Raw genomic sequence first — 24,710 nt, 5'->3', positions numbered from 1 at the left:
GGGGCACGCTGGGAGATCCGGGGGCTGGAGGGGGGAGTTGTTTCATGGTTTGTTGCTGCTGCTGCTGCTGCTACCTTCCCACACAGCTCCTTTGAGCGCCACCCTCCTCTCCCGCCGTCTGGCCCCGATTCTGAACTCGGTCATTGGCAAAGATGATTTCATACAATCAGACACACAGAGAGTCTCGGCCCCCACCCACCCCCCGGCCCCCAACCCTGACCTTGTCTCTGAAGGTCCGGGCCTGGGCAAAGGGCAAAGGGGGCTTTGGGTCACGGCCAGGCTCCGGCTGCCGGACTTCAGCACCGCCACCACCACCCCTCCGCTCCCGCCGCCCCTCGCCTGCTGGGCTTTTCAGAATCTGAATCCCTCCGGGAGCAGACCCGGCCCTCGGGGCTCGCAAATGCCGGGGCGGTCGCTTTGGTGGCCCACGGCCGGCTCCCCCTCGGTGCTCAGCCCCGACCCCTCTGGGCGGCGTGAAGAGCTGGTGTGGCTTCCAGTCGCGGCGGGCCGGCGCCCTGCCCGAGAGACGCGGGGGGCCGAGGGAAGTGGCCCCGCTATAGGATGGTGCACGGCTTCTTGTCCTTGAAGGGGTTCTCCGAGGCCGGGACGCCGACCAGAAGGGGGTCGTTCCGGGCCTGCTGTTCGCAGTAATTCATGAGCTCCGACGACGCTTTGGAGACCTGTGGAAGGAAGGAAGGAAGGAAAGAAGGAAGGAAGGAAGGAAGGAAGGAGACAGGGGAGGGGGCGGAAAGGTCAGTGGAACGGAGGCTGCAAGGAAAGACCCACCTCGGGGAGCCTTTACTTGATGCTTTCAGCGTTCTGGGTTCCTGAAACGGCCATCCTGAAAGTCCTGCTTATTTTACGCCGAAACCCACTTTTGCCCCTGATCACAGGGAAAAGGAGAACCGCAAGATGAGAAGGGAAATGCCGGCGGATCCCTCCAACGAGGGAAGCCGCAGCTAAATGCAAGCTAGCCGGCTATTATTAATGAGCCGCCCGTCCCGCCGGCCGCCTCCTCTCCCCTCCTCGGCATCGGGACGAGGGCTCCGGAACGCGGCCGGCCTCAGGGGCTAAAACGGGCTCCCCGGGAAGCCACAGCAAAGCCACCGGCGGGAGAGGCGGCGGACGGCTCACCGCTTATTTTAGTTCAAAGACCTATTCTGAGAACCCGGCCCCACGGAGACGCCCGACACCAAGATGCGAGGGCGGGTGGAAGAGACCGGCGCGTGTTTTGGCAGGGCGCACGGCGGCGCAGGCCGGGCCGGGCCCCAGAGAACGCCGAATGCCGTGCGCTTGGTTTAATGGGGCGGGGGAGAGGGGGCTGCATCCCCCCCAGATGATGGGCCCAGATCCCCTCAGAGGCTCCTGCCCAGCGAAGGAAGCACAGCCGGAGGCCCACAAAAGCCGGAGAGCCCTGGACCTCTCTGCCTGGCGTACTTCCAGGATTAAGGACTCCCGCTCTGAAAAGGGTCCATGGGGCAAGCTGGCCGCCTGCAATGTGGCTCGGGGCCATCTGAGCTCAGGCATCGCCCCGCCTGGTGGGAGCGGATCGGTCCATAGTTTACACTCTGTGATGCGTGAAGAAACGCTTCCTTTCCACTGCCCTGAATCTCCCACCCACTGGCCTCATGGGATCATGACCCCGTTGGGGTCTAGTATTACGGGACAGGGGGAAAAGGGCCCCCCTCTCCCCACCTTCTCCACCCCAGGGATCCTTGTGGGCACCTCCGTCACGCCTCGCCCTCACTGGCTTTTTCCCCAAGCTCAAGGGCCCCGGGGCGCTGCGACCTCTCCTCCCACGGGCGCCGTTCCAGCCCCTGAACCGTTTCAGCTGTCATTCTCTGCACCTTTCCCAGCCCGACGGGATCCGTTTTGAGGTGCGGCGGCCGGAACTCTACGCAGTCCCAAATGCAGCTGCACACTTTTTAAAATATATACACGGGGGCGTTGTGATACTATTCCTTCAGCCTTAGCTGAGACGGTGACCTCTGAGAATCCCAAATTATCCCAACTGCTTTCCGGCTGCCTTTAGGGCTTTGGGAAGAGCCTCGCTCTCCGCCTCAAGCCTGCTTTCTGCAAAGACAACCGCCGGGAAGCAGCATCCCCGCGGCCCAAAGTGGGCCTGACCCGGCGTGACCGGGTGCCCCGAGCCGTCTCCCGAAGGCTCACCTTTATCCTCTCGATCCCGGCCTCGATCCGCAGCTGCTCCACCAGCTTCCGGGCCTGAGCGATGTTGTTAGTGGTGGACATTGTTTGCCATCGGCTCCCGCTCCTGCCACCGCCTAGAATGCTGGACGAGAATGAAACAAACGAAAACTTTGCTTCTCTTTCTTTTGCAAAGCAACCCTTCAACTTCGCACGATGCTTCTCCTTCTCTCTTTCTCTCCCTCCCTCACCCCGTGCTCTGCGGAGGCAGATCCAGGGCGCTGGTAAAAGGCGCCCCATAAGCCCAGACCTAATGATGGACATCAGGAAAAACTTCCTGACTGTTAGAGCAGTACGACATGGAATCAGTTCCCTAGGGAGGTTGTGGGCTCTCCCACCCTAGAGGCCTTCAAGAGGCAGCTGGACAACCCTCTGTCAGGGATGCTTTAGGGTGGATTCCTGCATTGAGCAGGGGGTTGGACTCGATGGCCTTGTAGGCCCCTTCCAACTCTGCTATTCTATGATTCTATGATTCTATGATGGCCCTGCTTCCCGGTAAGCCGTGTGCATCCCAGTGCAGCAGCAGTAGCGTTTAACCCGCTTTGCCGTTCTTGCGCTCAACTGGGTGTAAACACGCCAATTCCAGGGTACCCAAAGCGGCAGCAATGGCATCAGGAGCGTGGAAGGGCAGAAAACTGGGGAAAGGCATTAAAGACAGTGTGGTGTAGCGGTGAGCGCGTCGGGCTGGTTCTCCGCTCGGCCACGAAGCTCACTTTGGGCCAGTCCCTGACTCTCATCCTGACCTACCTCACAGGGCTGTTGTGAGGATAACATGGAGAGGAGGAGGATTATGTAAGCCACCAGGCGATCCGAAGGCGACCAGGCGAAACCTTTGCCCTGGGGCGGGAGAGGCAGGAAAGGGACGGGCGGAGAAGGTGCAGGCGGCGTGGAGCGGGGCCTTGCTTTGGGGGGGGGGGAGATTCCTGGGGGGGGACGTCCCTCAAAGATGAGCCCCTGGCAGGCACAACAGCAGCATGTGGGGCGCACCATGGGCTCCAGGCCAGCCCAGGGGGCGGCCTCCAAGGCAGGCAGGGTCTTCTTTTGGCACAGGGTCGTCGTCCCCCCCCCGGCAAGAAGGACCCCCTTCCTTTGGGTGTTTCAGAGAGGGCGGCTCTGCTCCGGCTGAAGCCGAAAAGATGCCAGCCGCCAGCTCAACGTGGCCTTGAACCGCTGGGAAGAGGCAGGAGTTTCACTGGGCCTGCTGCCCCCTCCTCCCCGAAGCCTCTCCCGAACATTAAAGGAGCCGCCTCTGTTCTCCGCCACTCCAAGTGGCCTTGGGCAGTGTCAGGCCCAGCCGTGTCTTCCCAGGGCCCTCCCTGAGGACGGGCCTGGGACCTCCTGCACCCTACGGCACTTCCCTTGACAGCAAAGCAGGCTCCTAGTCCTCATGGCTCTGAATCAAGGGCGGATTATCAACAGGAAGACGGGAAGTGGCCTCCTCGCGAGTCGGCCCCCAATCCATCCCGCTCACTGTGGTCTCGGCTGGCAAGCAGCGGCTCCCCTGGGCTCAGTGAAGAGCTCTTCCCACGCCGGGTTTCGAACCTGGGACCTTCTGCAATGCAAGCGAGGACTCTACCGCCCTCCGCGCCGGCTCCAAATGCTGCCCGCCCCTAGCGCTGTGCTCCTGAGCACCTTCACCTGGGGGCAGCACCCCGCCAGCATCCGCAAGGCCCGGTTCCGAGCAAGTAGGGCGAGGATTGGGGCCGCTGAGAGGCTTCGTCAGCCGCCTTCGCCACCACCTGGGGCGAATCAGCCAGCCGGCGGCTGCATAAAAAGGGTGCCGCAGCAGCAAACTCCCTTAGTTCCTTTTTTAAAGTGTGTGTGTGGGGTGGTGGGTGGTGGGGAGGATTTCGGGACTGCTCAAGATGGAGGCACGGCCAGGTAATTTCTCATTGCAACGGGCTGCGCTCAGCCCCCAGCTAGGGAGCAGGAGATATCCGTGGGACGTAGAGACACCTCGGGGAGCCTTTCTGCCTTAGGGGACTTTTCAGTGGTGGCTCCCTGTTATTTTATTCTGATTTGGTTACATTTGCTGCCCTCCTTTCCTCCAAAGGGCCCAAAGCAGCTCACACGATCCTCCTCTCATCCTCACAACAACCCTATGAGGTAGGGGAGGCCCAAAGTCACCCAGTGGTCTTCACGGCCAAGTGGAGACCTGAACCCAGGGCTTCCGTAACCACTACACCACACTGCCTCTCTTGGGGCCTCCGTCCTGGTCTTTTCAAGGCCTTTTGCTCTGTCTGGCTTTCCAAGAACTGTTTTTAGAGTTTTGCGTTGTTTTGCTTTGCTGCTGGGTTTATTTTGTTTCTTTCCCGGGACGTTTTTACCCGACGCAGCTGGTTTTAACTTGCTTTTAATTATGCTCCGGCTTTATCGTTGTTTGGTAATTTGTGTTTTTAATTTCCTTGTACAACACCCAGAGAGCTCTGGTCACGGGGGAGGTCTAAAAGTGCAAATAAACAAGATTGGTTTTTCAGGCTGGTTTTTAACCAGCTCCTGACGGGAGGCGTGGGATCCACCTGGGCGAACCCGCACGCGCGGCGGCCCTGTGGCGTGAGCGTGGCTGTCGACCTGTAACCTTCAGCTCTGCAGTCACGTCTCAGCGTTGCCTTCTTGAAAGGGAGGCTCTGCTCCCCCATGTTGACTTGGGAGTAAGCCTCCCTGACCTGGCTCACACACGCCGACAACCCAGCGCATGGGTCGCGTACAGGCTGAACTGTCGGCTGTTGAGGAATCGTGGGGTTCTCATCATGTGCGAACCCTGCACTAGGGTTTCACAAGGAGGTAGGTGTTAACCACAAACAACCCCGGATGAGAAGCCACGGTTTGCTGTTGGGTTGTGAACTCTGGGTTGCTTGTGCTTAATGACCCATAGTTAAACCATAGTCCAGACTTTGCACGTCACGACAACCCCATGATTCAACAACCTACGATTCAAAGCCAACCTGTTCTCAACCTGTAGTCTGGGTTGTCGCTACGTGCGAACCAGGTCACGGAGTCCAACAGGGCTTACTCCCAGGGTACTGTGCCTAGGGAGGCAGCCCCGCTTCTGAAGGGCTCCATCCCGTTGCACCGGCGGTGAGCCGCCGGATCGGGTCTTTGGGAGAGGGAGGGGCCCCTGCGGGGAAGGGCTTTTCTGCTGCAGCCGTGCCGGGCTGTGTGGTGTGACGGCCCCGCTGCTCCTGCTTTCCCAGGCGAGGCGTCCGTCCCGGTGGTCCGGAACGCCAAGGCCCACTACCCGCCCACGCTGACCATGGTGAAGGAAGCGTTGGCGGTGCTGGACGAGTTGAAGGGCGTGTCGGTGGTCGCCATCAAGCGCTACATCCTGCACAACTACCCGGGCGTCAACCCGATCCGGCTCAAGTACTACCTGAAGCAGGCGCTGGCGAAAGGCTTGGAGAAAGGGGACCTGATCCGCCCTCTCCACTCTTCGGCGCACGGGGCCACGGGGCGCTTCAAGGTACGAGGGGGCGGGCCCAGCGCCTCTCTGCGCAGCTGCACGGCACAGAAGCTGGGACCCGCTGCGGCTCGTGGAGAATCTGAGAATATGGCAGGAGTGGAAGCGGCTGCCTGTGACATTTGTCGGCTTGGGTCCACGGCCTGATCTACACTAAGTAGGACGCTGCACGACGAAAGCAGGACATAAGAGGCAGGAGCCACAAATGCGGCTTTAGAGCGGGACTGAAGTGCACGGACAACTGTGAACACGCCATGGACCGCTTCCCTGCCGCTATATCCTGCTCCATGGGGCTCCTGCCTTTTTTAGTTATTTATTTATTACATTTCTACACCGCCCAATAGCCGGAGCTCTCTTGAGCTGCCTTCATGGCGCAACACCCTGCTTGGTGTAGAGGAGGCCTTGGTTTGGTTAACTAGCAGAGCGCCCAGAACTACCCAATTCACGTAGAAGTTAAGCAGGACTGAACTGACCTCATGTCCCACTGAAACCCTCACCCTCCTGCACCTGAAGCCCCTGATTCTGCGTCCCACGGCCTCGGATCGTTCTGAAAGGGTGGTGCCCAGAGCGTGTGCTGCTTTACTCAAGAGAGCGCACGTGGGGGGGGGGTTTGCAGGAGAGCAGGGGAACGCAACAGGATCTGAGTTTTAAGGGTGCACGTTCAGGAGAGGGTTGGATTCTTGCTTAAAATGTTCCCTGACACCCATCTCCGGACCACCCTGGTCCCTGGAAGAGATGCCAGGTGGAGAGGGGCCACGACTGAGGAGCAGATCACCTGCCTTACCTGCAGGTTTGACCCCTTCCACCTCCAGGTAGGGCAGGAAAGACGGCGTGAGCCGCTGCAGCCGGTTCGTGTCGACAACACTGGGCCGGATGGATCCAGGGCCTGACGCTGTATAAGGCGGCTCCCTGTTTAAATCAGCCATGTGGGCTAGAAACTTACTTTGGTTTGAGGAGAGGGACAAGAGCCCCACTTTCTGCACGCAGAAAGGTCCCAGTGGATTCAAGCCCCACCTAGGGCAAGGGAAACCTGGAGAGCAGCTCCTGCCAGTCAGTGTTGACTCTACTGGCCCCTGCTTAAAACCTTGATCTGGCGGCGCTGAGGGCTTCCCAGCCTTGGGCCACAGTGAAACATCTCTGGGGAACGGGGGGGGGGGGGCGCTGAAAGGCAGGAGGGACGGGAGGGATATTATTACGGGTTCAGAGCCCGCGATCCTTGACCTTTCCTGCCTTCTTCCGGGCACTTGCAGTTAGCAGCGGGGAAACCCAGGCGAGTGAAGGGGCAGGAGGAGAAGTCGCCGCCCCCAGGAGGAGAAAGTAGCCCCTCGCCAGAGAAGAAGGCCGTAAAGAAGCCAAAAGCCAAGGCTCCCTCTGAGAAAGGGAAGAAAGCCAAAGCCAAGGCCAAGGCCAAGGCGGAGAAACCCCGGGACAAAGGTAAGCCCAAAGCTGGAGAGGGGGGACAGGCGGTGCAGGGCAACACTTGAGCCACAAAGCCGCCCCCGGGGTTCCGCGCCTGGGGCCGTCCGGAAGCGCTCCCTCCTGCATCCAGTTCCACGCGGTGGAGTTTGACAAGCAGGAGGCGGGTGGGTCTCTGCCCGCGATGAGCATGCAGTCTGAAACGGGCCGTGGGAGAAGGACAGACACAGGAGGGGAGCAACGTTTGGGGCTGGCCAGCTCTGTTTCCTTGGCCGCACTTGTAGCCCGGTTCCAGGCCTCGGCCCTCACCGAGCGGCCCGGGATGCACGTGTGTCTCTGGCTCTGCGCCCGTGGGGGGGGGGAGGACCCAGTGGCCAGCAGGGCCTACGGACCGGGCAAGGCCCTGTTCTCTGACCTCGACCCGCTGCCATTTCCCCTCTTTTCCCTTCCAGTGGGTGACCAGGGGGAGAAAAAGGCGGCTGCCCGCAAGAAGCCCAAGGCGACGCCTGGCCAAGTAAGTCCCGGATGCCCAGAGAGGGATGCACATCGCTTGGGGCTGCCACGAGGCGGCAATCGCAGGGCTCTGGACTTCCTGGGCCGTTCATGACTTCCACCCTAAATGCAAACTCTCTGCACTCCTCTCTGTTGGCTTTCGCTTTGTGAGTTCCGGCCCCCTCTGCTCTCTGGTTTTAGGCCGGCGGGGGGCGGGGGGAACCCTTCCTGTTCCTTGCGGCTTTTTGGTATTTTGAGGCTGCGATCCCCTATTCAATTCCCTGGGAGTAAAGATCCACTGAACTCTGGGCAGCACAGAAGGACGTGGGCAGGTTCCGAGGAGGGCAGCAAAGACGATGCAGAGACCCTAGGAGGCCTCGGGGTGTTCAGTCTGGAGAAAAGGAGCCAGAGGGGAGACGTGTGAGCAGCGTGCAGGTCCATAAAAGGGTGCCACAGGGGAGATGGTCAAGAACGATTTCCCACAGAAATTAGGACTTGAAATAACAGGTGGAAGTTACAGCCACCTCGCTTTCAATTAAATATAAGGAAAAACTTCCTGACGGTGAGATCTGCACAACGGTAGCACGGTCTCCCTACGGAGGTTGTGAGTTCTCCATCTCTGGAGGTTTTTAGGAAGAGGCTAGACAGCCACCTCTCAGGGATGGTTGGATTGGTTTTCCTGCACATTGCAGAGGGTTGGACTAGATGGTCCTTGTGGGCCCTTCCAACTGCACAATTCTATGATACTTGGGATTGCAGCACAAATATCTTCGCTTGCACTCAGTTTGTAAGATCCTCTCTTCTTTTCTCCTGTTTTAAAGTTAGCACAATCTAATACCCACATTCATGGAAAGAAGTCCTACTGAACTCAGTGGCACTTACTTCTGAGGAGACCTGTGCAGGATTGCATTCTAAGAACCTCAGAAGAGCCCTGAGGCTGGATCAGGCCCAGGGTCCATTTTGCCCAGCACTCTGTTCACACAGGGGCCGACCGGCTGTCGACCACGGAACCACAAGCAGGACACGGGTGCAACAGCACCCTCCCACCCATGTTCCCCAGCAACTGGGGCACACAGGCTTACTGCCTCTGCTACTGGATATAGCACATAGCCATCAGGACTAATAGCCATTGAATTCCTCCAGGAATTTCTCCAACCCCCCTTTTAAAGCCATCCAAACTGGGGGCCATCACATCTTGTGGCAGTGAGTTCCATAGTTTAACTCTGCACTGTGTGAAAACGCCCTTTCTTTTATCTGTCTAAATTGTGTTAAAGAAATGTAACGTTAAAATGTACAGTTTTAAAACTGTGGCCGGTTTTAACTTGTGCCTTGAAGTCCCTCCCTGGGCCCGAAAGGAAAATAAATAAATCACCCGGCGGTGGCCGAGGGCCCAGCCGCCGTGATCACGGAGCCCATCTTCTCTTTCCCCCCAGGGCCCAGCCGGGGCACCGGCTAAAGCCAAGGAAAAGGCCTCCCAGCGGGAAATCACGGCGAAGGCGAGCGCTCCCAAGGCCTCCCGGGCCAAAGTGGCGGCGGCAGCGGTGGCAGCAGCGGTGGCAGCCCCCAAGGAAGTGCTCCCCAAGGACGCCAAGACAGCCAGCAGGCGGCAAGAGCCCCATAAGGCAGAGGCGGACGCCCAGCCGCCCCTGGCCGGGAAAGCCAAAGTGACCGTGGCAGCAAAGGAGGCCAAAGCCAAGGCCGGGGTCAGCAAAGCCAAGACCGGCGGAGGGGCCAGCAAGCCAGGGGCGAAGAAGGGGGCGGCCAGTGACAAGGGGAAGAAACTGGCCGGCCCGGAGGGCTCCTGAGAGGCGGCACAGAGTGGGGGGCGGTACGGAAGGCCGGCCTGGCCTGCAGCTTGGACAGGGCTCAGTGAGGACGGGGCGGGGGCCCGGAGCGGCTCCTTCCAGCCTGAGAGCCGTGTCCCACCTGCCGTTTATGGGGGGGGGGAGAGGATAAGAGCCCCCTCTCCCTGCAGAACTGCCCTGGGTCTGTGGGGCGACCCCTGTTTTAACGCACTTTTTAAAGGTCTTTGCATTTTTCAATAAAGTGAAACTTCGGCAAGCAATGAACGGCGTGTCCTTGATTCGGGGTCAGAACGAGAATGTTGGGGAGGCCGTAGCACTGGGAAGCGTCTCTGCTCCGGGGCCCCAAACCGCGGGGCCGTGTGTGTGTGCATGTGCGTTTGCACGTCCCCTCTGTCTTCACCCCGTGTGTTTGCTGCTTCCGCCCCTCGGGAAAAGGCAGCTGCTGGGATACCTATTTAAATTAGCCCATGAGGACTCGCACCCTGCTTTAGTTTTAGGGGCAGGGCTGCAGCTCCGACGGGGAGCCCCTGTCCTGCGTTTTCAACCCCGGCAGAATCTCCGGCGAGGGCTGGGAGAGACCCATGCCAGAATGGCCGAGGGGCGGTAGGGTCGACCCCAAGGTGCCCAGACCCCTTGGCCTGAGCCTCTTCCGGCGCCCTTTGAGCCTGGAGTATCTGCCACTCCTCCCTCCTTGAGCCGGGGTTCGATTCGGGGCAGAAACCGCTTCCCTGGGAAGAGGACGGCTTCGGCAGACGTGTTCCTCCTCGTCCCACTTTCTCTGCCCGGCTTCTCGCTTCCGGTCCAGGAGGGGATCCGAGTGCACCTGGGTCACGACCCGCAACACGGCGGCGGCGGTGGCCTTTCCCTTTGTCTTCCTGCCAAGCTCGTAGCCGGGAGGAGGTGCCCGGCCTTTTATAGACACATCTCTTCTTGGGCTCCGCGTGAGTCAGCGACGATTCAGGGACACGAGGGCGGCCCTGCTCCCTCGCGCTGAGAAAGTGTGAGTCAGCAGCCCTGTTCCTCAGCCCACAACACAACAACCCTAACAGCCAGGGCTCTGGTTGAGATGAATGGGCTTTCTCTGCTGTTTTTTACTAGCTGGGGTAAACAAGAGAAAGCGGGAGGCACGGAGCGGTGCCCCTGGCTCCCGCCACGCCGCTGCCTTGGAGCGATGGACGGACGGACGGACGGACGGGGGGATCTCTTACTCATGTGTTGCTTTTAAAGCAGCCATCCCCAACCTGGGGGCGGAGCGGGGATCCCAGTGAATCCCAAATTCCCGACGCGTGCCAAATCTGGGTGTTCTTCCTCGGAGGAAAGCGACTGATAGCTGAAATTGGCCAGCCACGTCCCGAACTTTAGCAGCCCCATTTGGTCTCCTCTGGAGAAAATGGACCTTTGAGACAGGCGTCTTTTTTTACGGCCGGTAACCCACGGAAACACGGGCTTCCCTTTCGAACACGGCAGCTTCTGCCAGCTCAGGGTCTCCTCTTCGCAGCCGTTGCTGGCCAGTTCCGACCTCTGGCTCAGATCGGCTGGAGGGAGGGCGGGACCCCGCAGGTGCCCTACCCAAACGCACACGCAGTTAGCGGCCCCACGGAGCGGAGAGGACGGCGACCTTCTCCCTTGCTCGTAATACAGTAGGACCCAACGGAGTCACCCTAGGAAGCTGATCGGTGGGGGATTCAAGACAGATCAAAGGAAGGCCTTCTTCACACAGCGCAGGGTTAAACTATGGAACTCACTTCCACAAGATGTAGCAACAGCCAGCTGTTTGGATGGCTTTAAAAGGCAGGTGGATAAATCCCTGGAGGAGGAGAAGGCTGCGAAGGGCTACTAGTCCTGATAGTTATGTGCGGTCTCCGGTATCCTGGGTGCACCAGTTGCTGGGGAACATGGGCGGGAGGGTGCTGTTGCACCGTGTCCTGCTTTGTGGGTCCCTGGCCAGCCCCTGTGTGGACAGAGTGCTGGACTGGGTGGACCCTGGGCCTGATCCAGCCTCAGGGCTCTTCTGACGCTTTTGCTTCTGCCACAATCTACGCAGCAGCCTTTAGATTTAGCCTGTAAACGCGCTCCCCTCTACTCTTTCTCTCCTGCCCCAAGTAGGTGGCAATTGGGGAGGGGGGTATCAGATCCAAGACTTCTGGCCCTTTAATATTACTTTTCCGCTGCTCCCGGGGGAGTGGGGAAAAGGGGGTCTTTTTTGCCCAGGGTCTGGCATTAACACCCTTGCCCCATTGTTCCGTCCCAGACGCACGTGGTGGCTGTATTTTACTACATACACACATGCATTTTAAACGCAGCTCTGCAAAGAAAGAATTGAATGGTTCTTTCAACGCGGTTTCAGGAAGTGTGAAAGCAGAGCGGAGCCGGCTTTGTTCTCCGCAGACGAGCAGAAAGCACATGAGGTCATCGCTGAAAGGAGGGCGGGGAGAGGGGGAGCCACAGAAGAGACCTGGATGCCGTGACTCAAGGCCACGGCCGGCTCCTTCCTGAGGTTTCGGCCAGACAGGCCTTTCGGTCCAGCCAGAGGAGAGCCGCGTCCCGCTCTAGGTGCGGTCGCCGGAGAGCTGCAGGAGGCCATCCAGCCCACTCCAAGCAGGGAAGACCCAGCGGTGGGCTGGGCAGAAGCAGCAGGCCAGGAGCTCCCGGTGCAGGAGCAGAAAGAAAGGCGGCCCCAATCCAAGAGAACCAAGGGCCCATTGGGAGGTTTCGCCCTCCCCTGCCTCCCAGGAGACCCATCTGGCCCCACACGCTGCCCAGGGAAGGAACAGCTGCAGGGAAGTCCTTTTCGCCCTGCCAGAAGGAAACTCCCACGAGCCCAGACCTGGAGTTGTGCCGCTTCTTTTTTTTTCCTCCTCCCTCCTGTTCCCTTTTCCTTTTGTGTCGCGCCATTTGCTCTGAAGTGATGCACGAGAGCAGCCGCCGTGGCACAATGGCAGGAAGCAGGGCCCACACGCTCGGCTCAAGGTGCAGAGGTGACATCATGGCTGGCCGTCAGACAGCCCCAACACGGGGGACGAGGGCGGCAGGGGAACACGCGAAAGAGCTCCAGGGGCCGGCTGATCTATCTCAGCCGGTCCAGAGCAAGGGAGGTCAAGGGAGAAACCGCGTGGCACGCGGCCCCTCCGGCTCCATTGCCGGGCTGTGGGCTCCCCAGCGGGCATCTCTGGGGGCTTTGAGGAAGAGCCCCCCCCCCAATTCCTAGAAAGGAGGGTTGGCAGATAAAGGAATGCAGGGCGCTGCCTTCTACTGAGCCAGGTCCCTCCGGCCCAGTGCTGCCGACACGGGCTGGCAGCAGCATCGTCTCTCCAGATTTTCAGGCAGGACGTTTTCCTGCCCTTTCTGGAGATGCTGCCGTTGATCGAACCCAGGACTTTCTCCAGGCAAAGTCGGGGCTGTGACTCCGGTCCCGATGAGCTCAGGGGAGGGAGGGAGAGATGGGGGTCTTTGCGAGGCCCCCGTCCAAAACCTGCCCTGGGTTCGGAACGGCGCCGTCTGACCCTCAGGGATTCTGGGCAAGCAGGAAGCCGCGCGACGTCTCCCTCCCCTCCGTCGTCTCGGGTGAAAACACGCACCCACGCCCACACCCACACCCCGGCCAGTTCTCAGGCCCCTGGGGCTTCTCTGGGGGAAAGAGGGCAGGGCGCGTGTGGCCAGGCACCGGGGCACACGCCAGCGCAGGAACTGTGCCGCGGCCCAACCCCAGAGAGCCGCCTGCACCTTTGGGCCCACTTGGACACGATTTCATGGCTCCTGCAGAAGGGCGTTGGAGACGCCACCGAGCGCAACGCTGAAAGAAGCCCTTCGCACGTTCGGCAGCGGCCCTTTGCAGACAAACAACACCGCGCCGTAATCGCAGACTGGGGGAGGGGAAGCCCAACGGCCTCGTGATGCTTCAGGCCCCGGTTCGTTTTCCGCTAACCGGCCCGGCTCGGTCCGTAGGGTGTCGGGCTGCTTAGCGGATTCCCCATGTTTTCCAATTCGTGCAAATTCATTACAGCTGCAATTTGAGCAAATACGAACATCTGAAGAGCCCTGAGGCTGCATCAGACCCAGGGTCCATCCGGTCCACCACTCCGTCCAGCCATCGGCCTGGGACCCACAAAGCAGGACACGGGTGCAACAGCACCCTCCAGCCCATGTTCCCCAGCAACTGGTGCACACAGGCTTACTGCCTCGGATACTCGATTCACACACATTTTGGCCGCAATTGGTGTAAACCATGCAATGCGGGGCTGCAATTGGAGGGAATCACATATATCGCCGCTGCCATTCGCCCACGGGACAGCCGAGTCAAGCACTGATAACGGCTCCCTACACGCTTTGCAGCAGGCGGTTGGCAGCAGCTTATCCCACCTCCACCTGACAGTGGCGCTGTTGGAGGGGATCCGAACCCCCGGCCTCCCCACCCCCAGCACTGGGCAACGGCGGAGGCACATCGCGTCCTCTCCGCTCCCTGACCTTGGACTCCGCTCCGGCGGTTCCACAAGCGGAATGCAAAGCCAACTCTCCGAGGAGGACACGGCGTGCCGTTCGCAGCCGGGTTCCTCCTTCCTGGGGGGGGGGGGACAGGCAGGGCAGGACGGGCCACGCTCTGGTAACCCGGCCGAGGACTCGGCGGGAACAGAGAGTGCCACCCGCCTTAGCCCCCCAGAGCGGACTTTGCACGGCCGCGTTTCCCAGCGGGGAAGGGGAAAGAGGTGCTCCACAGCGGCACCCAGAGGGGCGCAGGGGAAGCCCGGCAGAGGGGGGGGCATTGGCCCGCCCCCTCCCCTCCCCTCCCCTCTGAAACCGAGGCGACGTTTGAGAGAGGACTTTCTAAACATACTTTTGAAATGCCGGGGGGGGGGGCAGGATACACGCAGCTGCGCATGGCCCTTCCCTGGGACTTGCAGACTCTGGCCTTCTGCGGCCAGCCGTGGAACCTGCATTTCCTGGTGGGATTTTCTTTTCCTGCGCCACCGCGTCTGCAGGACAGAAGACGTCAGGGACCCGCAGCCAGGGCTGGGCGGGATCCGTCCCCTGCGGCTGCTCTCCCCGAGGAAGGCAGGTCCACCAGATGGCCGCCAACATGACACACACACACACACATCCGGCCGCCCCTCTCGTGTCGCCCCAGGGCCTCCGGCGTGAAGCAAGAGGCTGCAGGAACAGGGCCGCTTCCCAGAATCTCCAGGGACCTTTCGCTTCCCCGATCCTGATCTCACCTGCGGGCAGCAACTGCCCCTCGGATAAAGTTCTGGTCGAAACAGCCCTTGGTCGGGAGTGGGGGGAAACCCGTCCGCCCGCAAGGCCCCGTCCCTCATTGACTCCTGGGTCCATGATCCTGCAAGTGGCTGCAGGGCTTTTCTCCTGGTCCTGAAGGCCTTTTCTAAACGCTTCTGCCGTTTCGACGGCGCCGTGTGCCGGGGCTGCTGCTCCCCGGCTGGCTCCCCTCCGAGAAGAGTGGGACGGAGCGCTTTATGGAGTGGTTTGGGTCTTTCTTACATTTGTATTCCACCTTCTCCCCTCCTGAAAGGAGCCCAAGGTGGCTCACGTGGCCCCCCTCCTCCTCCTCCTCTTCCTCCTCTCCGTTTTATCCTCACAACCACCCTGTGAGGTGGGCCAGGCTGAGCATCAGGAAATGGGCAAATTCACGGAGGAGGAGAATGAATGGCTACCAATCCTGATGGCTCTATGCTACCTCCGAAAGCACGGGATGCTGGGGAGCATGGGAGGGAGGGTGCTGTGGCACCCGTGTCCTGCTGTTTGGCCCCAGTGTGAACACAGTGCTGGGCCAAACGGACCCTTGGCCTGATCCAGCCTCAGGCCTCTTCTGATGTTCTGCTTACACGGTCCTCTCCTCCTCTCCGTTTTTATCTTCACAACAACCTTGCGAGGTGTGTTAGGCTGAGAGCCTGGCCCTAAGTTACCCAGTGAGCTTCACTGCCGAGTAGGGACTTATTTATTTATTTATTTTGATATATCCAACGCAGTCCAACACTCTAACCACACTGTTGCTTTCTGTGGTTTTTGAAACAGCAGCAGAACGTTCTTGCTTCCGTATTTCCTGGGCGGAGAAACTATTTCTAATGGCAGGAGATCAATGACGCCAACGAATCGATAGAAGAGCCCCAGGCGGCCCGGCTGGCGCAGGGCAGGGCAGGCCAAGGCGGGGCGGGTTTCCCTGGCAGGCAGAGTGCCACAGCGGGGAAGCCCCAGGGTGCAAGCAGCAGCAGCAGCAGCAGCAAGGATGAGCTCAGGGTTTCCAGGGCCTGCCTCGGATCTGAGGAAAGCGCGAGGAGGCAACACGGGGAGTCACCAAAACATCCTGCTGATTTCTCAGCCCGAACCTCCGGATGACCTTTTCATCACTGCATTCAGGCAGATGCTGAAAAGCAGAAGGGGGGAGGGAGCTGCCCCGCTGACCGTAGAATCGTAGAATCATAGACTAGTAGAGTGGGAAGGGGCCTACAAGGCCATCCAGTCCAACCCCCTGCTCAATGCAGGAATCCACCCTAAAGCATCCCTGACAGATGGATGTCCAGCTGCCTCTAGTGTGGGAGAGGCCACAACCTCACCAGGCAACTGATTCCATTGTCTTACTGCTCTAACAGTCAGGAAGTTTTTCCTGATGTCCAGCTGGAATCTGGCTTCCTGTAACTTGAGCCCCTTATTCCGTGTCCTGCACTCTGGGAGGATCGAGAAGAGATCCTGGTCCTCCTCTGTGCGACAACCTTTCAAGGATTTGAAGAGACCGGCGGCAATGGGGTTGAGCGTGAGCCTTTCCCTGCCCCACCACCTTCCCAGATTCCCCTCACCTACAAATGACTGCAGCCAGCTCAATGCGGTGCCTCCCAGCGCCAGCCCTGCGAGGCGGTCCAGGAGAACGCCAAGGGATCAAACATCAGGAAGAGGCTCCCGGGAACGGGCACAGTTCCACAACCCACGTGCGCTTGGGCGAGGGAGGCAAACGATGCCGGAAACCGAATCCAGACCAACCGGTTTCCTCTAGGGTGGGCTTCCCCCATGGCTGGCTGGGGGATTCTGGGAGTTGAAGTCCAAGCCATGTAAGGGAAGACTGAGCTAGGAAAACACAAAGGTGGTTTGCCAGGACGCGCGTGGGGATCTTGGCACGGAACGTCTTTCGGAAGAGAAAGTGGGTTCACGGAGTGCAGCAGTGACTCATGGCGGAGAATGTGGGGGGGAGGGGGGCAGCTTCCACCCTTCCCCTTTCCCGGAAACGGCCGGCTGCTGTCAGCGCAGGGCTGCCTCAGGTAACCACCGCGAGAGAACGGATGCGCAGATGACTCAGTGCGAGGCAGCAGCCGGAGGAAGCCGCCCGGGGAGGTGGGGGTCGGTGGGTGGGGTCTCCGAGTGCACCGGCCCCCGAGGAGGCAGGAAATGCCCCCGCGCCGGTGGCCCACAGCAGCTAGGGTTGTGGCAAGGAAGGGTTTGCTTTTGACCCTGCCTGGGTGCAGCGGGGAGCCCCCTCCCCCACGGGGACCGGTTGTCCCAGGTGAGCAGGTGAGCAGGCGTCCCAGGTGAGCAGGTGGTGGCCCACGCAGTGCAGCGCAGCGGCCAAGAAGAGGGACGGGCAGGAGAGGGGATCCGCCTCCCCTTGGGAAAAGCCGCCGTGTGTCCAATACCTGTCAGAGGCACGGCTCCCTGTGATGCACGGCTTGGCCCGGGGGTCTGGACCTGGCAGGGGACTTCTCGCTCGCTCACTTGCTCTCGCCCAGCGGGAACGGAGGAGGCTGCACCCCCCCACTCCCCGCAAGGCCCGAGGCAGGCCTGATCCTCAGCCGGGCGACCCCAGCATCCCTCCGGCAAGGAAGGGCGAGCGCCAGCTCCTAGAACCAGCTGCTCCGGCCGGGGGCGCTGAAGCCCCGTCAGGAACCGCACCGGGCAAAGCTGCCTCCTGCAACCCAGGCCAGCCGGGTGGTGCTTCTGCAGCGCGCCTTTTCCTTTGCTCCTGAAGGCCTGATCCGGCCCCGATGGGCCTGGGCCGCCGGCGTGAAGGGCCCGCTGGCCAGAGCCCCCTGGAGTCACTCCCCCCTGCCCGGTGTTTGCCTGCCACTCGCTCTGACCCCAATAACGGCGGTGGCAGGAAGGGGGTGCGGGCCAGTGGCTGGGGCCTGTGTGCTCCCTGGCTCTCGGCCCGCCAAGCAGGCCAGCAGGAACAAAGGGGAGGAAGAGCAGCCGGTGACCGTGAGAAGGAACCCTCCCTGAGGAGGGGGTCTTCAAAAGCCCCCCCCGAAACCTGCAGCCTGTGGGGCAACCTAGGGGTGGAACCGCAAGCGCCCCTTTGCCAAAATGCCACAGGCTCAGCGTGCCACCGATGAAGCTGGCAGCCTGGGGCTCAGGCACAGGGCGCCCGGCCCGCCACTGGTGCCCCCGCCAGGATGCAAAACAAGCAGGGCCCACGGGCCGGCCACGCCGTCGCAGCCTCTCTTCTCACGGGCCTGGGCAGAGGCCTGGCTGCTTGCCCCTGACCCTGCTCGGGCGCCGATCCCGGCTGCAGAGTCACCCCGGTCCCATGAGGCCCTCCAAATGACGGCACCCTTCCCAAGCAGGGTGCATCACCGCCGCTGCCGTGGCAGGCGCGTGGACGGCGGCCTCGTGACCCCGACCCCGCTGGCTTCTGTGCAGAGCTCTTGTTCGGCGTGACCCCGTCTAATTTTGGGGACGGGCGGAGCGCCGCAGAGCGCTTAAAATAGCCCGCGCCCCCTTGTTTCGGTCACCAGCCCACGAGGCTGATGTGGCAATCCGGGGGAAGCGGCACCCAAAGACTCACGCCGGCCGTGACCTTCCCTTCCAGAGCGATTCCTCCGCAGAAGAGAGAGCGAGAGAGACAGAGAGACAGAGACGGCTCTTTCTTCTCACGAGACGCTTGGTCCAGCGCCAGGCGGGTTTGTTTGAAACCGCTCCGCAAAGGCCGATGACTGCGCCATCATGTGAGGCCTGACAAGGCAGCCTGCGAGGACAGGAGGAGGCCGGCCTTTGTCCCCTGTCAGGAAACGCGGCTGTCACGCTGCCTTGGCCGGGCTCCAGCAGCTGAGCTCAGGCACGGGCTGAGGAGTCACGACAAGGGGGAAATCGGGAGACAGAGGCGCTCAAGAAAGAGCGCCGGGACGCGGGGGGCCGGGGGATGTGTGGGTAAGGGGCGCTGAGCAGCCCGCTTGCAAACGGGCCGAGGGAGGGCGCAGCCCTGAGTCCACCCGCTCCCAGCTCCCTTGCGAAGTGGCCGCGTCTCGCTGGCCCAGAGTAGGACCAGCGCCATTCGCGCTTCCCGGCCCCTGCGAAACAAGCGAAACTTCTGCGTCCCGCCGCTCCACTCGGAACCTCCGGCCCTGCGCTGGGGAGGGTCGCGCACGTTCGCCGCATTTTATCTGCCCTTTGCGTTTCCGGGCTGCCCTGCAGCCGAAGCGCTCTGGGCGACTCGCCACCGCCGCAAACTCTGGAATTAGGCAACGCCGTGAAACGTCCTGGAGACGTTTAAAAACGTTAACGCTGCCATTTACAACCAAAGCAAAGATCTAAAAAACGTAAATAGGTGATGCAAAACCGGTACTAAACCGGCAAGAATGGAAGGACTGGAAGAAGCGCCGGAGAACGGAAAACTTCTTCGCCTCGTGCTGAAAAGGGCCCAACGCCGGAGCTCGCGGGAAGGAAGCCCAGCGCCAATCGGTCTTTAATTCGCACAGAGCCAAAACAGAGACCGGGGGGGGGGGGCGGCCTGCTCTGAATCTAAGAGCATGAGCAGGGCCCTGAGGCCGGATCAGACCCAGGGTCCATCTAGCCCAGCACTCTGTTCACACAGCGGCCGACCGGCTGTCGGCCAGGGACCCACAAAGCAGGACGTGTTGGGAGAGGAGAGCGCCCAGCCGCCTCCCTGTCCCCACAGCAGCGCAGCCCAACGGCCCCGTCCAGCTTGCGCGCGCTGCTCTGCCCCCGCCCCTCGCCCTAGGCGAGCACGTCGCAGGCAGGCCAGTGGGGAAGGGCTACGGAGAGCCAGAAACGGGCAGGCAGGAGGGGCCGGTCTCGGCCCAGGCAAGGGCTTCCTTCCACTCCCAGCTGAGGCCAAATAGCGAGGCTTTGCACCACAGAGATGTTGAGCGAGAGAGAGGCGACAGAGCGAAACGCCGCCACGGCCGGCTCCCCATTTCCCCGGGGCTTTGCTCTGGACTCTCGCTCTGGCTCTCCACGGCAGAGAAGGGGCAGCGGGAAACCCTGGCCCTGGAAGAGGTGAAAAGCATTGGCCCCGAATGGACACGTGAATACACGAACAGAGGTGTGCTCCTAAGCATGTGCAGAGCGCCCTCCCTTCAAGAGCGAGGGAAGGCAAGGCACGGCTTCCAAGGCTGATGGGCCGGGATCTCTCCTTCCCCTGACCAATCCCGCGGCCCCAGGCCACAAAGAAAGGCACCCGTGACCGCCGCCGCCACATGTGTACATGAGAGAGAGAGAGAGGGAGAGAGGGAGAGGGCGTGCGAGTGCATAATAAGGCTTCATTCACACCCAATTACTGGAGCTGTGTACATACCTTTTCTTCCACGGCTCTTGAAATATCCCTGAAAGAAAGAGAGAGAGAGAGAGAGAGAGAGAGAAAGAGGCAAATGAATTCTTTGTTTGCTTTCAGTTGCTCATTCGGGGGGTGGGGGGGCGGCTCTGATTGCTTCCGGAAAGATGGCCGGTTGGCGAGGGAGGGAGGCAGTCCACAGTTCGTTAAATGCCCCGGGGTTGTGCCTGTGTGTATGTGTGTATCTCTTGCTCCACTGGAGAACAGAAAAGGGGCCCCGTCCCTGCCCCACGGCTGGGCTTTCCCATTCGCGGCCGCTGGGTCTCTGTCTCTCGTAATAATGGAACCCCAAACGGCAAGTGATTCGGGACAGGCCAAAGGAAGGACTATCAGTGGAACTCACCGCCACAAGCTGTGAGGACAGCCACCGGCTCGGCCGGCTTGAAACAGGGGTGGCACACAGCCGCCGAGCCAGAGAAGGCCGCCAACGGCCACGAGTCGGGATTTCCCACCGCGCCTCTGGTGCAGCATCGCTCCAGGTGCCGTCGGAAATCAAAACGGCACTGAGACTCAGCTCGCTGGGGCCGCTCGTGAGCCCAGAGGGGCCGGCAGGCTAAAGTTCCCAGCCAGAGTTCCCAGGGCCCTGAAACGCACCCCCACGCCTGTGGCCCTTGCAGTCCTTGCTGCTGGTGGGCTCCCCGCTGGTGCACCCGGGGTGGGGGCGGAGGAGGAGGAGGCGTCATCTTTGGCCCGGTTCACCTGCAGGAGTGCTGGTGATGACCCAGAAAGCCCGATATCTGGACCTGGGGAATCTGGAGATTCTCCAGTAGGAATCCCCTATATTTAGCAAGTGCCACTCACAAGGGGCAGGGGGCTTTCCCAGACGCCTCCCCCCCCCCCGTGATGATCCTGCACAGTTACTTCACAGTGGGCCGAGGGGGGCTACTCCCCTCCCCTTGAGACCCTGGAATTCAAGCTTATCAAACTGAATCCACGCAGGACTCTCTAGCCCAGCTTTCCTCAACCGGGCGGCTTCCGGATGTGTTGGACTACAACTACCATCACGCTGGCTGTGGATGAGGGTGGTTGAAGTCCAACACACCTGGAATCCATCCAGTTTAGGAAGCTGCCGTGGAGTGTGCAAAGTTTTCCTGTGTCGTGCCATCTTGTTACAGCCCCTACAACAATAGCCTTCCTCAACCTGGGGCACTCCAGATGTGTTGGACTGCAACTCCCAGAATGCCCCAGCCAGCTGGCTGGGGCATTCTGGGAGTTGTAGTCCAACACATCTGGAGCGCCCAGGTTGAGGAAGGCTGCCCTACAACAACCCTGAAAGGTAGGGCGGCCTTTCCCTCTCTCCTCCCCCCCTTCCCCGTTGCAGAGATTAGCGACGCTCCGGCCAGCTGTTGCAACAAAACCACGCTCCTCCGGTCCCCGATTGCTGCTCCTGCAAGCGAAACAAAACCGCAACGGCGCAAGGATGCAGGCGGGATGATGCGGGGCAGGGAGGCCTCGTGGTTCGCAGGACGGCATGCGCCCCCCACCCCGCCCCGGAGCCGAGCGACGACGTTCAGGGACAAGCAGCCGCATTCCCTGCATGCCGGGAATTCCTCCGCCCAGCTGTCATCATCCTCCCCGCATTCCTCAGCTGCGAAAGCTCCACAACAGAAGGGAGAAGGAACGAATCACATTTATTTATCCATAGAGAGAGAGAGAGAGAGACTGGCCGGCCGGCGGGCAGCGGAAGTCAGACCAGCCAGCCTGGTATGGAAGTCTCTCCAGGCTCGGGGGTCCACAGCCACCCTGGGTCATTGCTTCGAAACGCTCCCCCGCCCCATGCAGACAGGCAGCGTGCCGAAATCTCCTGGCTGCAGGATTTTGTGCGCAATGCCCCTCTCCGCCCCGTGTGTTTCCATGTAAGGTGTGTCCCGTCCCCCGTCCCCCCGTGACACCGACACTGCTGCCGATATATCGATTGCAAGTATTTTTACGCTGCTCCTCGGCCCAAAACGGCTGCCCACGCGGCTCACGGACCGTCCGTTCAACAAGCCAGTCAGTCTCAGCGATCCAAAACGGCGATCCAAAACGCGCAAGGCGAACGGTACAGGGAGGGAAGAGGGGGAGGATGTGGTGTAGTGGCTACAGTGTCGGACTGGGAGTCGGGAGACCCGGGTTCTCGTCCCCACTCGGCCATGGAAACTCGGCCAGTCACAGACTCTCAGCCCAACCTACCTCACAGGGTTGTTGTTGTGAAGATAAAGTGGAGAGGAGGAGGATTAGGGTGCAGGGAACCCTTATCAAATTTGCAGATGACACAGAATTGGGTGGGATAGTTAATACCCTGGAAGACAGAAACAAACTTCAAAGGGATCTTGATAGGCTGGAGTGCTGGGCTGAAAACAACAGGATGAAATTTAATAGGGATAAATGCCAAGTTCTACATTTAAGAAATAGAAACCAAAGGCACAGTTACAAGATGGGGGATACTTGGCTCAGCAATATTACAAAATGCAGATCACAAGCTGAATAGGAGCCAACAGTGCGATATGGCTGCAAGAAAGGCCAATGCTATTTTGGGCTGCATTAATAGAAGTAGAGCTTCCAAATCGCGTGAGGTCCTGGTTCCTCTCTATTCGGCCCTGGTTAGGCCTCATCTAGAGTATTGCATCCAGTTCTGGGCTCCACAATTAAAGAAGGACGCAGTCAAGCTGGAGCGTGTTCAGAGGAGGGCGACCAGGATGATCAGGGGTCTGGAAACAAAGCCCTATGAGGAGAGACTGAAAGAACTGGGCATGTTTAGCCTGGAGAAGAGAAGATGGAGGGGAGACATGATAGCACTCTTCAAGGACTTGAAAGGTCGTCACACAGAGGAGTGCCTGGATCTCTTCTCGATCCTCCCAGAGTGCAGGACACGGAATAACGGGCTCAAGTTAAAGGAAGCCAGATTCCAGCTGGACATCAGGAAAAACTTCCTGACTGTTAGAGCAGTACGACAATGGAATCAGTGACCTAGGGAGGTGGTGGGCTCTCCCACACTAGAGGCCTTCAAGAGGCAGCTGGACAACCGTCTATCAGGGATTCCTGCATTGAGCAGGGGGTTGGACTGGATGGCCTTGTAGGCCCCTTCCAACTCTGCTATTCTATAATTCTGTGATTCTATGATTATGTACACCGCCTTGGGGTTCCTTGCAGGAAAAAAGGCGGGACATAAATGCCATAATAAATAAATAAATAAATTCACGGCGTGCCGAATGCTTCAGGGTATCCGGTTTTATTTTCCTCTTTGCAAAGCCCGGCTGTGTGACGGATCCCCGACACACGGCAAGGGTTCTTCTGCAGCCGAGTCGAAGCGTAAAGAAGCGAGGATTCAACTGGCATTGCTGGTGCCAGGTAACTTAACGTCAACGGTTAATCCAATATATATTTATTTGCATCACTGGAACATGTTTCACGGAGAGAGCCTGATTAAAAAAATACAAATAAAATAACTAGAAAGGCGACGAGAGAGAGAAGAGAGGGAGACTGTCTGGCATTTTCTCACGAACTTCACCCCACTTTGAAAACATAATTACAGCCTCCGTGCGAAATGTGCTGAATAAACAGGCCGGAGACAGGGAGGGCACGAGGAGGAGGCGGAGGCGGAGGCGGAGGCGGCAGGAGGTGCTGTCTGCAGCCGTGCTCTGCTCTGGGCTCTCCGAGGGAGACGGAGCAGCCCGCCTCTTGCACCTCACCTGGCAGCGCCTGGCCGGGAGCACATCCCGTCTCACGTGCCACACCGCCGGTGGGTCGGGCGGAGAGTCTAGGACTGGCCCAAAGTCACCCCGTGGGTTTTCATGGCCAAGTGGGGACGAGAACCCAGAGCTCCCGACTCTCAGTCCAACACTTTAGCAGCTGTACCATACTGGCTTTGAGTGCGGCTGTGGTTTTCCTCCTCCTTCCTGGTCCTGTTTCCTTGCAACTCGTGTCTCTTTACAATGTGAGTCCGAGGGGTCTGATTTGAGATTCTTATTGGCCACTCCAGGACGCTTTTGACTCAAGAGAACAACAGAAATGGTTTCAATGAATGAACAGCATCAAAAGCTCAGGGCAGAATTCGTTTGGGGACACACCGTGCAGCCTTGTGGGGGGCAGGGGGGTTGCCCCCCGAGGCTCAGCGTTGGGCGGCTACAGGAGCGCTGGGCAGAAGAGGCCGTGCGGCACACGCCCGGGAGAAATGGCAGCGCGGGCGGCTCAGGACACGCGTGCGCCGTTTCTTCCGAGAAGCAGATTTGGCAAAGGAAGTGCCTGCAAACACCGTCTTTCCTCTGAGCAGCTTTGTACTCAAGCATTCAAGAAGAAGTGAACGAGAGAGAGGGAGGGAAGGAGGGAGGGAAGGAGGGAAGGTGAGGCGCCTAGGCAACGGTGGCTCAGATGCAGGAGGACACCACGCACCACGTCATCCGCCCGCATCGGCTGGGCCGGGGAACCCTCGAACGCGCCGCCGGCTGCCCACGCGCCAAACGGTGAAGAGGCAAAAGTGCGAAAAGGACAGGAATGAATCACTGGGACGCTCCGCCGGCAGCTCCCTCTCCCCGGGTCCCTCTGAAACCGTGAAGCCTTCCCGGCCTCCTGGTGCCGGGTTCCGGTCCCACCTTCCAGGGAGCAGCAGCGGCCACCCTGCCAGCAAGGGCAAGCAGAAGGCCTTCCTGGTGAGGCGCCCTTGGCCCGGCGGCTGCAGGCCGGAATGGCCAGCTCCCCTGGCCTGCTCTAAAAGGCAGAAACGCCTCCCCCAAGACTTTATCACCGGCCACCATGAGAAGATGAAGCCAAAAGAGGCTGAGTGGGCAGGTGG

At 60.1% G+C, this 24,710-nt stretch overlaps 1 protein-coding gene across 1 annotated transcript in view; it reads right to left on the bottom strand.

Annotated features, from left to right (window-relative positions):
• Nucleotides 1-368: 368 nt before the first annotated feature.
• The window catches only part of GNG7 (G protein subunit gamma 7), a 62,972-nt gene continuing 38,630 nt past the window's right edge, over nt 369-24,710 (bottom strand). Inside the window, exons 3-5 of the mRNA XM_063147235.1 lie at nt 19,904-19,931; nt 2,170-2,290; nt 369-680 (exon numbers count right to left, since the gene is read on the bottom strand). Of these exons, the coding sequence (XP_063003305.1) occupies nt 555-680; nt 2,170-2,250 (207 nt within the window). The 5' untranslated portion in view covers nt 2,251-2,290; nt 19,904-19,931 and the 3' untranslated portion in view covers nt 369-554. The remainder of the gene's footprint in view (nt 681-2,169; nt 2,291-19,903; nt 19,932-24,710) is intronic.

The sequence above is a fragment of the Elgaria multicarinata genome, chromosome 23 (genome assembly GCF_023053635.1).
Source record: "Elgaria multicarinata webbii isolate HBS135686 ecotype San Diego chromosome 23, rElgMul1.1.pri, whole genome shotgun sequence".
NCBI lineage: Eukaryota > Metazoa > Chordata > Lepidosauria > Squamata > Anguidae > Elgaria > Elgaria multicarinata.
The sequence above is the reverse complement of the archived record's forward strand: the minus strand, read 5'-3'. Positions and strand labels throughout refer to the sequence as shown.